At 39.9% G+C, this 13,155-nt stretch overlaps 1 protein-coding gene across 1 annotated transcript in view; it reads right to left on the bottom strand.

Annotated features, from left to right (window-relative positions):
* Positions 1 to 12,887, bottom strand: part of LOC121333043 (protein NEL-like) — a gene marked incomplete at its 5' end in the record, with an annotated part of 87,776 nt that extends 74,889 nt beyond the window's left edge. Inside the window, 3 exons of the mRNA XM_041399075.1 lie at positions 1,647 to 1,749; positions 4,472 to 4,563; positions 12,573 to 12,887. Of these exons, the coding sequence (XP_041255009.1) occupies positions 1,647 to 1,749; positions 4,472 to 4,563; positions 12,573 to 12,887 (510 nt within the window). The remainder of the gene's footprint in view (positions 1 to 1,646; positions 1,750 to 4,471; positions 4,564 to 12,572) is intronic.
* Between the last annotated feature and the right edge of the window lie 268 nt (positions 12,888 to 13,155).

Genomic DNA, 13,155 nt, shown 5'->3' with positions numbered 1-13,155 from the left:
AGTGCGAAACAACAGGAATGAAGCAAAAGAAGACAAGGAAGCAGAAGATCCCATAGAGACAAAATGTTTTAGTACTGAGACCCAGTGACATGGTTATGATAGAAACATCACAGACCCATTGTGATATGACAGGCTAAAGCTTTTCTTCCCCCTGTTGTGGATTGTTTCTGCAAACTAAAGGAATGCTTAGGTAATGCTACTCAGACATCATCATCCACCACAGCTACCACAGTGATGGCATCTAACACAGGACATTAAGGAACAAAATATTCTACACTTTAACTGTGCAAGAGGGTCTCCAATACTCCTTGATGACAGCAGAAGCATGTGCATCAGATGCAACCTCTGGCCATGGCAACATCTACTTTTTACCTTTTTGCTGCCCTCCTCATGAATTCTGAGTTCATGGAAAAGCAAGAGGCTTATTTCTGGATTTCCTGGCCTGCACTGGATTGCATCAGATTTTGACATTAACTATGAAGATACATGTCATCCAGAAAGCGTGAAGGCTTTCATACTGATTATTAATGTTATTAAGATTCTCAACATTCATACAGCAGCTGCATTAATAAACAAAATACTTGCTACTGAATAATAGCCTACAGCAGCTTCTCATTTAAAGAATAAGCTCCTTGCCTCACGAGAAGCCAAGCTAGCATAGTTCAGGGAGGATTGAAAATATTCAGAAAGCACTCAACCAACATACATCAAAATTTTCTAGCTATACCAAGCACAAGAAACATAGAATCCTTTTCTCTAAGCTACTGAAAATTTTATAGAAAATCCTTTTGGACTGTGACAGACTTGAAGACCTATCTTCTCTTTAGTTCTTTTCTTCTACTTTCTTGTCCCTCTGCTTGATGTCATTAATCATATTCTTCATGTTTGTGCTGAGTAGCACAGAAATAACCATAGCTGCAATCTTCACTGATGTATACCTGAAATCAGTCCAAGAGCCTAACACACTCCTTCATGCCAGGTATCAATTTATCTTATTTAGCTGTAGAAGAAACAGATGTAGCCACTTGAAGATGCAAACGCTAATAGCTTTGAAGATACCCATGTTAGTCCAGATCAAAAGGGTGGGCCAAGGACTCAGAGCACTTCCTACATCTATCTCCTTTGGTAAGGATCACACTGGGTGGAGCACACAAAGGTGCACAGCACACAAAAATATTTCCCAAAGTTTCCGCTTATAGATGTAGACTATAACCCCAGAGAGGTGAACAAGTTACCCAAGTACCTGAAAACTGATTAGCACAAACAGTTCTCTGAGGAGTTATCTCAAAGCACCCCAGAAAGATGCTGGCAAACATTAATATTTCTCCAGTCCATTTAATTTGGAACCTGGAGTGGGTGAAGTGTAGAAAAATCATTAATTATATATATAATTTCTTAGACTCTCCACTCATTTTTGGCTGGAATAAAACACAAAAGCTTTTTCCACAGAACTTACATTACTAAACATTTTACAAACAATTTTCAGATGTTACAGTGCAGTTATTACCTATTCAGCTTCCCAAGATCTACAGTGACCATCATGCATAGGTGTTTCTTATTCAAAATTATCAGAAAAAAAAATCTATTTGTAATGTCTAAGAATGAAAAATTACACTGAGCTTACATATATCCTGCTATTACCTTACCTCTACAGACTTTGCAGCAACTTTGAGATAAGGGGATCTGTTGAGATTCTGGGCAGTTCAAAGCTGGACAGCTGCCTTTTGGAATTCGCTGCATTTTGTGGTCCTGTTAAATTGAGGTAATGGATTAATACTGTGAGATAGGAAATAAAGGAAGTTATAACTTTAGTGGAGTTTCACCATTGTAATGTACACAAACCCATGCCTAGGCCAAACTCCAGGTACCTTCAAAAACCATTTGAGAGGACAACACAGCACAATAAAAGGATCAGGAACTCTCCTATACTCAAACCTTTTCAAGCAAGCAGAAATGTGGCAACAACTGTCATTCTTCTCTTATCCTAGCTGTCAAGTAACTTGTCTCAGAAGTTTCTCTTAGCATTATGCCTGTAAGAGTTACAATTATTTCTCAAAAACTGAGGCAGCAGATTCCAGAGTCAAGGGTCCCTATAATGAATACTCTAAAGAAGCTTGTTATATACACAGCAAGTAAAATCAAACTTGAGCATCTCTGAACATACTGCTTTCAGTGGCAGCAACACTGAAAGAAACTGGCACCGAGTCCCTATTAGGAAAGGGAGGTTTTCATCAGGCATCTGGAAGTGTTCAACACCACAAGATGGTGCATAAGTATGTTCAGGCACTCCGTGCAGGTCACATGAAATTGCTGCAGTATGGCCACACAAAAAGCTTGCCTTAGCAACCTGGCTACCATGGGTGTACCACCTTTAGGCTCCCTCGGGCCATAAATAATGTGTCTTGAAGTGCTCTAGCCATGATAGGGCAAAGAAAGAAAACAAGGCAAACAACAGCATGTTCCTCAGAGGCATCTGCCATAAAAGAAGTGATGTGGTTAAATAAGGCTTCAGTGAACTCAGGACTATGCATTTCTGCATGCAAGAAAAACATCTACAGTAATGCATCTGCCATTGTATGTATGTGTGTAGTATTATTATTATATTGGTCTAGCATTTAATTTTACATCCTCTTTAAGCATGAAACATAAAGATGAACAGGTACACAATGGCCAATATCAAAATGACTGCTCAAACTTTACCTTAAACAATCTTGACAGAGAGACCAGCCCTAATCTTATAATACAATAAAGCAAACCAGACAGAGATGTGCTGTACACTAGAACAAACAAAACCCAGAAATCCCATAAGCTAAATTAACCTTTGATAGAAATAACATCAATTAAGGTAGTCTGTATTTCATTTTAATATTTTATAAATTCTAATTTGGAAGATAATTTTTCATTCACTTATTTATAATATTCAAACAGTGAAATGCATGTCTATAGCATGCACAACTGCAGCAGCCAATCAAAACAAAACATGAGGCTTTTAATTACATCCAGACAAAATGAAAAATTTCCATACATTGCCTTGGTAACATCATTATAATCTTTCAAGCATGACGCCAGTACCTGTGTCATTCCTATTAATACCTCTTGACTTGAAATCATTAATTATATCCTTTTATGAGAACTCCGGTAGTAATAAAATAATGCCCATCTATGAATTCCTAACTGACCAACAAAGTTTACAGATTTTATGCTCTGAATTATCATTCACAAGGCTGTTCAGCAGAAATTGTGCATACTTCAGTCCTTGAAAAAGCAAGATTTCAATCAGCTGCTTACTATTTCTACCAAGACAGTGTGTCAGCCTACCAGAAAACAATTCTAATCAACAAAACACAGACTAGCCAACAGAGCCATTTTTTTCCATACAGTATCACAATTGCCAGCTGCAAGGAACACAAGGCAATGTCACACAACTTTTGATCATTGTTAATTATATCCATTGACTAATCACAGAATTCATGTCCTGGGTGCCATGTTGAAAATACAAGCTCATAGCCCTAAAAAGCCTACAGCTGAATCCAAAATTATTTCTGGTCATCTTCTTCTTGCCATTCTCAAAAGGGTCTCAAAGGCCCTACTGCAGCAATTAAGCTCATAAAGATTAAAATCAACAGCAGTTAGACAAGAATTCCCAGTTCTTCTTTGTAAGATAGGCTTTAACAACTGTATTAAAATGTTTGAATTCCCAGAAACTGGTCTGATGGACTGCTGCATGGCGAGAAGGGAGAGGAGTTGCTCGCGTCTTTTCTCTGCCGAGAAATGTGTGTTCAGGTTTTCAACTCCAGCCCACAGCCTGCAGCTCTCTAACCAGACAGGATTTTTCTCCTCCCTCGCCTAGGAAGACAACACACAACTCACTGCAGCAGTGTAATTCTTAACCCTCAGCTGTGCCTGAGGTGTATTTTGCCCCTAAAGTATATTTCTGCCCTGAAAAGCAGCTTTATTCATCCAGCAGGGCAAGACTGACTCAGCATCAAGTATATTCTGTTTACAAATAAAAACCCCAAGCCTACCCCATTTCCATCACTAGAAATACCAGATACCTGGGGTACCAGCTCTTTTTTCTTCTTTTCCCCCCTAGCTTTTCCTCTAATGATCCTGAATTCCAAACTATGCCCCCATCACATCTGTGTATCTCTTACACCTGAGCACATAATTTTGAACAATAACACTGCAGATGGAACCATAGGTAATCCACTGTTGTTTCATTACTGATGGTGTGGACTATACCTAGGGAAAAAAGAATGCTGCTTGATTGTCAAGCTGTATCATCAAAGCTTGCAGCTATGCAAAGTAAATTTATTTGCAAAAATTTGATGTGGAACTCAGACAACATAAACATAGGACCTATCAGATGCCTTTTCTGTCACTTCCTAAGGTACACCTATCTATATTTCAAAAGCATGACTTTGATATTTCTAACATGCAAGAATTTTTATTCCATCAAGAGTATTCTTACCTTGCACTCAAAAAGAACACAGTCCCCTGAGCTTGAGTACACAGTTTCTCTTTGTCCTTCAAAGTAGGTTCTGCCTTCAAACACACACACCGCTTCAGAGAGAAAAAACAAAACAACACAACACAAATGATTTTTGTATAAATATGTTGGCACACTGCTTATAGAATTGATACATTTTCTTAAAGAGAACTGCATTTCAAAATGAAAAGACTGATTCAGCTGCAAGAATATTCTAAACCCATCTACAGGACTCCAGGATATCATAAGAAAAAAAAATTAGAGGCAAAAAAAAACCCCACAAAGTACCCAAAAGAGCACACGTAAGTAGAAAGGTGAAGGATGTTGAAGCAATATGGAGTACAGAAGTACAGAGAGCTACTGAGATGGCAGAAGAGAAGTGTCTCAGGTGACACCAAGAAAGGTGACTGCCTGCAACACAGCTCACGGGCGCACAGGAAAATGGAGCTGTGAGAGCACAGACAGTGGCATTAACACGTAATTAGTTTCTAGAAGAGGAATGTTGCATGATGGTGATCACTGAAGCCACATGTTTATTTGTTATCACAGTCCTTTAATGCTTCCTCACCCCACACAGTTATTTAAACATTACGGATTTGTATCTTGATTATCCCAGTTCTTTATCATTACTGCTAAGGCATATTAAATTATATGAATTTTATTGTACAGTAACTATTTTTGTGACTATCTTTTTTTTACCCCCCAACAAAAATAGGATCAAGTCTCCAACGATCAAATGACAGACAGATGTCATCAAGATTGGTGTTTGTCATACCATGGCCTTGGTGCCACTCCTGCACCCCAGCAGCACCAGGTTTTACAACAGCATGCTGACACACCTCCTACTGGATTGCTCACTAAAACTCCTATTCAGTATTTAAGACTTTCATAAAACATCTTCACACAAACTGTCTTGCCTTTTTTTTTTTAATGGGTCCATTACTGCAATTACATTATACAAAGTATAAAGGCTGAGTAAAGTAACTGCTAGAAAATCAGATGTCTGTCTCTGTTGCTTAGGACACAGTCAAGGCTCATCAAGTAAGCATAATCATGAAATAACAGGAGCAGGTTACAAGTTTCAAGTTCCAGTTTACATGTTAGAGGACTAATTTGCTAACAATTGATTTGGAGATAGAAATCAATTATACTTTCACAGAGAGATTTATCTATTCTGTTTAAATAGACTGCAATTTGTAGACAATTTAAAAATATCTAAAAGTATAAGACTTTATGTTTTATTTATTTTTTACTTTGAATTACCTATATTAATTAGCATTATTCCTTTTATTTTAATTTCTACTTTCCTTTTTTTATTTGCAGCTCTTTCTTATTACTTCGTCAGCATGCAAAAGTCAAAGTTTTGGAGCTGATGATGAAAAATAAGTGATGGGTATAGCAACAAATTGGGGTTTTGAAATTCAAAAATATTGGTTATAATTACATTATAAAATATAAATTATCTTGTGTGATATAAGCATCCAAAATGCTCTCAACTCACTAATCCCTTTTTACATTTTGTCTTCCCTGTACAGCTGTGGAGGGGAGTGAGAGAGCCACTTTGGCAGAGGTGCCTGGAGTCCAGCCAGGGTCAACCCACTACACGTAGAGTGTGTGTGACTCACAGAGAGTCATAGAAGCTCAATACTGCATCTCCTTCCTCTCCCCAAAACAAGCTCTTCTAGAAGGAAGTATGTGAAATAATTCTGCATAAATCTTTACCATGAACTAGCAGATCTGGAATCTAGGCAAGACACAGACCATCAACCAGTCATACATATCACCTCCTATGCATTACAGGCCATGACACTAAACTAAAATATTCAAATATGAAGCCCTTTCCCTTGCCCCATACATTTCAGTTTCTAAGAACAATTACATGTGACAGGAAAAAATGCAGTACAGCATTGCCCGAGGATCACACAATGGCAATGAACTGTTAACTTAACACATCCTCATGTTCCCAACTGGCAGATTATGACTGTTCACAGAAAAGGCAGAAGACATCAAAATCACTGTCATTCTATCTTACAAGAAAATATGCTCCTGAAGCCAAAATACTCTGAACATATGAGTGAGACTACCCAGGCATCTTAAAAGAAGTAAAACAAAGTAAAAAAAAAAAAAAAAAAGAAAAACAACAAACTACCTCAAAGCATAGTCCACAGAACCCAGCCTCCCAGCCTCCTTATTAATGGCAACAAACCTGATTCTTCAAAGAAACATAGAAAATAACACATACAGAAGAACCATCAAAAGAATACATCCAGCCTAGTGTGAAATCATAAAGCTATTTTTTTTATTTCACCAACAGGCTTTGGAAGTCTTTGCACATGAAACCATTCTAATGCAGTGACACAGTATCACAAACACTTGCTTTCAACGAGAAAATCAGCTCTTCTCCATAAAGCCTAGGAAACAAGAAAAACTTAGAAATTCTGAGTCTGTGAGAGATGGCTCTGCCCAGATGGCCCTTGACCCTTTCCCATCTCAAAGGTTAGAACATGGCAGCAGAGTGCATGATTCAAGCCTGTGTGGTTGCCAGAAATTTCCAGCATAGCTCACATGCCCACCTGCACAATCACAACACTTGGCCACCATGCAGCTAAGAAAATTTCATCTCATCCATTGAAGTCCCGTAAATAAACAATCCAAGCATTTTACTGCAGTTTTCCAACAAGGTTATAATGCCTCCAGGTATCAGGGACCTGTCTATATAGAATGACCAAACTATGTTTGATAAAAGAGAGAAAACCCAACAAACAATAAATGCCCAATTAAAAAAAAATAATTGAAACTGAATTGAAAAACTGTTAAGCTGAATAATCTAAGCACAAGCTTAAGCATGTCTTCTTATGGACTGCTGCTCTCAGTGACAGCATTCAAAAGAGGTATTTCTTCTTAAAACCATGGCTCCATGTTTACTTATCATGACAGACACTGGTTGGTTTAGTGATGGTGTAAGTTTGCCAGTGCACAGTGTCCTTTCTTCTCCCAGTGCTGCCACAAATGCCTTTTTCCCATTCTCTTGCCAGCCCACTCCTCTTTCCCTGCCCACTGAAGAGGCATCCTGACAAACAGGAAAGGGCAGATGCACATCAGGCTACCTGGAGGCTTCTAAAAGCTGATATTCTGGTTAGCTAAGTATTAAGCACACATGGGAAGATTTCTAGAAAGACAAATCTACTAACTTTTTTCTGCACCCCTTTCATCCTAAGACATTGGCACCCACACCCCAGGTAGTGTGGAACAGAATGTTCCTCCTGCCTCCTGACAGCAACTGTCACAATCAGTAAGCATCCTATGATGTTGGCGATTCCTGTCTTTATTTTCCTTCAGAAATAAAGATGTTTCAGCAACACGAACATCTGGGCTAGTACTGTGTAAATGGAAAAGGCCGGTGAAGATTTAATTTCTGCTTGGCTAGATGCTTCCCAGGATACCCTGATTAGTTTGTGGTTGGTACCTCTCTGGGGAAGCATATCATCCTTCATCTTCCTAAGTCTTTCATTCAAGAGACTGTCACAGTCAAGACATTACCTGATGATTAGCTGTTCCAGATCTTTAAAGTTATTGCCTATGTAGGATTTCATCTACACCTGAGTTACATCAACCATTTCCTCTTGCCATTAAATTTCCACATTCCCCCAGTACCTAAAAATAATATGTTGTTCAAAGCAGAGGTTTCTAAGAAGACTAAACAGGAAGCCTACAAACCTGCTTAGAAGTTTGACTACTCTTTATCTATTTGTATGCAAAAAAGTGATCAAATATTACACTGGTAAGCATCTGTGTACAGGGTCTAAAAAATTATTAGCAAGGTCTGCTTATATTTACACAGCTGTATTAATAATGCAACTATCCTTTAGTATTATTTAGCACATTGTGATGACATGGAATCTTCTCCATGTTCTTCCAGCAAAAGGAATCTTTCAGGAGTCCCCTCCAGCTGTGTTTGTTCAATTAATTACCAACAGTTTGTTAAACCATCCCTTCTCTTCGACAATCCTTCTTCCTACTGGCCTTCAAATGACACTTTACTTTTGTATTATTTTAAATGTCCTTGCAAAGTCCATGACCCAGCGAACTCCTGCTGTCCATTCACTGAGTTCTCAGATGTCAAGTAGAACATTTTCTCATTTCTGCATTTATCACCTTCACTGTCTAGATTGTGCATGCCTTCCCCTGAGAATACACATACACTTCCCTGTGGCATCTCAGCTACTTTGGATTCAGACTTATCACCAAGGGAAAGCAGAAAGTTCAGCACATTGGTCAACTCCTCAAACCACTTTAATTTCTTGTACTCACAACTGCCCAATGAGTGGCAGATAGGACTTGCAGTTTTGTGAAATTTGTCAGTAATTATGAATGGACAACCTAAAAAACAGTAATTAAGTCTATGTTGCTTCATTCTTTGTTCACTTATGTTAGTTGGTTGGGAGGGAGAAAACACACCCAAAATTATATCATACCAGAAAAACCCCCAAACCTGTCTCATTCACTTAGTTTTCCTACCTCCCCCTTGGAATCTCTTTGATTACGTTTTCTACTGTTCAGAGATGAAGGCCTAGGCATTGTGTAAGTCCCATTAATCCTACTTTGCAAGTTTACATAGCGCAAAACCACAGTGTGGCTCTATCCTTAGAAGAACAGAGATAATCACCACCTTCCCTGAATTTCTCTCTCTTGACAGCCATATCATTACTAAGCATGGCTCTCACCCTTTTCTCATTTATCTTTGGGATTTGGGCATTATGTATTCTTTGCTCATTTTCCGGAAAGCACAAACTCCTCTGTTGCTGCAGTCAGTGAGGCTGCAAACTTACTTCATTCCATGCCATCTCCCTCAACAATTCAAAATTATTCCAAATCTGAAACTGAAAAATATATTGCAAATTTTTCCAGTCAATCGCTAATGCAGCTGAAAAGCTGCATATAACTGCTTCCTCAGCTGAAAAAGAGTTTGAAATTTTATCATGACAAGGAAACAATTACTATTTGTCTCTTACTTCTTATTAGCTGGAAAAGCTAAATGTTTCTATTACATTTAAAATAAAAAGCCATTGTTCTATACCAGTCTCAGAATCACTCAAGAGTATCTACAGTGTGAGACACCAACAACACTAACAGGCTGTTTAGTCACAGTGGCAAGGAGTCAATCTGAAATGCTGAATTCCTTCCCCTACCTCTCATATTTCCTATATTTCCATCAACTGCTACCAGGAAATTACATAATTCATCTATCCTCTGTGGAGATGTTAAGAGGTCTTCTACAGGAATCATTTCAATCCTGGAATACAGGCTCCTTGAGTCATCCTTAAAGACTAAACAGGTAATCTGAGCTCTGAAAAAGCAGTGAAAACATGACTAAAAACTCTATTGACAGTAGTTCAGCTCAGGCAAATAGACCTAATAGATGAGTAAAACTTTTAAAGTAGGCTGCCAGACAGGAGAGTCTGGGAAAAAGGCTGCAGCCAATCAAACCCAATGCACACTAATTGCTCAAATGGAGGTATCTCTTGGTAAGCAAAGATTCTATCTGGACAGTGTTCGATGTCAGCTTCCCTTAAGAGGGCGTTACTGCTATTCACACTGCAACTTTAGCTTGGTTAAACAGAGCAGCCAAAACAGTTCTACTCAGTGACATGCAAAACTTTGGCTTTAGTGCAATGGACCATATTCTGCTTGTTAAAGAGAACTGGAGTATTTTGAACTATATACATAGTATTTTAAAAACTTGGGCATGCCTAATGTGAACAAAATGCCCACCCATTTTATGACAAATTCACTATATTCTCTACTGTTGACAATCCAATACCCAAACAACTTTCACAGCGAAATGTCAAAGTATAAAATCAAACACTTTAGACAAAAGCCTTAGAGGGTGTCAAGAGAGGAAAAGCAATTGAGGTTAATATTAATTAAATGACAACGGTATTACAATTATATTAAAGGTTTATAAATAGCACAACAATCTGACCAACCAAAAGAACTCCAGGGCAAAAATTACAGGCCTGCTTAATCCACATAAAGATGGGATTAGACATTATCTGATCAATTCCTTGTCAGCTATCCACAACACCAGTGACATAGCTTTATTTAGTGAAGGTGCTAATAGATATTTTATCAAATGCTGACAAGGAAATTTGTACTTTGTTCCACATTTTCTCAGCTGGACTGCTGGACTAGTTGTAAAAGATACTTTTCTGAAAACTTTGTTAAGAGAAAAATAGCAGAATTTAGAACTCTAGACACCTCCCAAGAGCACCTTATACTTCAAGACATGCTTAAATTCACCCATACATCCATCAGAATGTCTCAAGTCACAGGCATTCATATGCAAGATGAAATTAAATTAACTGATTTAGATGGAGTATTGAGAATTTATAAAATTAATGAAAAACTGCTAAAGACTTGCACACTTTTGAGTCAGTATCTTGAAATCTATGAGAGATAAACAGAACACCAATCAGCATTAATTTATTACATAAAAAGAGGCTTGTGTTCTCCATTGCCCTAAGTTAAAACCATCCATGGACATGACATGGGTGGGAAGACATGCACCTACGAGTATGTGAGCTGTGCTTACAAGGTGTAACTCTGCTCCCCAGATACATTTTCCCTTTGCCACCTGTTGGAAGTATTGCATTCATTAGGATATTTTGCCCAGATTCGCCATGAAGAAAAACAGTGCACCAATTATGTGTAATTTTAACAGACACATTTTTGCACACGACTACTGAGATGGTGGCTCTCTGCAGCTTTGTGAACACAAATCATGTGAACATGTTCAGTAGAAGGCAAGTGCCTCTGTGCGGTGGCATTTTCCCACATTTTGACAGCTTCATTTGACAGCATTAAAAAGCTCCTATGCAAACTACAAAACAACAAGCTTCACCACTATATAGTACAGTTGGCATTTATTAGGGTGAAAAAAACTTGGAAGTGCTGTTTCTATGCTCCCAAGTCAAAGGTTCCACACAGCTTCTGCCCAAAAAACTTACAGCAACCTCCAACAGTCATGGAGGATTTTGACCAAAACTTGCCATATTATTTAAGTACTCACAGACCATACTCGTATTTAAGAAACTGTATGGGATCCTACACATACTTTTCTTCTCAACCAGAATATCCTCGGTCCAGAACAGTTTCCACAGATGTTTTAGCTAAAAATTCTGCACTGCCACTTTGCTGCACACACCTCCCTAGTGAAGGCACAGCATCCTGTGACCTGGCATCCATCTCAAGGTATTTTTTCCTCTCAGATCCAAGTTCTTTCCCTTCTCCTACGAACAGCAGCCCCTGGTTAAGTTGGCTGTTACAGCAATACTCACGTTTGCCTTCTTGGCGCAGGCCAGTCTAATGTGCTCAGACATTCCCAGGAGCTGAGCACCACATCCATTGCTGTTGTTAGATCTCACTTCTTTCAAAGCACCTGCATCTAGCTCTGTACAGCAACTGACAGGGCTTCATGCTCCCAACTCTTCTTCCATCCACTTCTGTTCCCACATAAGGAATCTGCCAATCCTTCCATCCCTCCCTTCAGCCAGAATGACAGGATTAGTTGGCATAATCACAAACACTCCAGATAACTGCATTTAACATTCTTAAGCTAAGTCCTTGGCATTAGTTCAGCAAACGGTTTTTAACACAGACAGCAAATGTAAACACATTTTGGAAATCTTGATTAAAATTGGTTACGCAAACTGGCTTTCTAAATTTTTTATATACTCACTCCCAAGGTTCATTATCTAATAACATTTAACCAAAAACTAACATTAAAAAAATCAGGTACAAAACAATAGTTTGGAAATTTTCAAAAGACAGTTTCTAAAAGAAACCTATGTACATCTAACATGTTGTTTCCCAAGGCTCCTAGAAGTGACAATAATCCATTGTGCACTCTCTGTCGCCCTGATTTTGTAAGACTTTGTTAAGCCTTCTGATGTTTACATTCTTTCAACAAACTTTCTCACACACAGTTCTGTAAATAACCTATGTTTTGCATTCTTTCATGGAGGTGGAGAGAATTGATGGACCCTTGGTCTGTCCAGTGGCATTGGAGAGGTGGCACTGTCACCCTCCACCCCGCGGCCGGGCAGCCCGCCCCGCCCGGCAGAGGTGGTGCTCGCTGCCGCTTCTTGCGGCACGGGTCCAGCGCTCATCGGGGCTTTGCCCGCCCCCCTTGGGCCGGCCCACGCTGATGGCAGCCCGCCCCGCCCGGCAGAGGTGGTGCTCGCTGCCGCTTCTTGCGGCACGGGTCCAGCGCTCATCAGGGCTTTGCCCACCCCCCTTGGGCCGGCCCACGCTGACGTGACTCCATAGGCCGTGCCCCTCTCGGCACCCGGCCCCGCCCCCGTGTCAGGGGAGGGGGGCTCCACGCCGGTTTCACGATCTGTGCCAGCACCCGCACCCCCCGCAGAGCCCTCTGTCGGGGCTGCGGCGTGGCAGGGCGCTGATGTGTTTCATTTTATCGCGTCTGCTGATGCCGCCGGCGGGAGGCTGGTGACTCCTCGAGGCCGTGGTCACTCCTCGTCGGCTTTGTGGACGCTTCCTTCATGTCAGGTGACGGTGCGTCCGAAGGAACCTAGCCGTTTCTGGCGGGAAGTTAAAGCTACGACTGACGAGATGTGTGCTCCTGCATCTCCACGGCAGCTGCGGGA

This window comes from Onychostruthus taczanowskii, unplaced genomic scaffold, assembly GCF_017590055.1.
Source record: "Onychostruthus taczanowskii isolate IOZ18803 unplaced genomic scaffold, ASM1759005v1 scaffold153, whole genome shotgun sequence".
Classification (NCBI taxonomy): domain Eukaryota; kingdom Metazoa; phylum Chordata; class Aves; order Passeriformes; family Passeridae; genus Onychostruthus; species Onychostruthus taczanowskii.
This window is presented reverse-complemented; position numbering and strand designations above follow the sequence as displayed.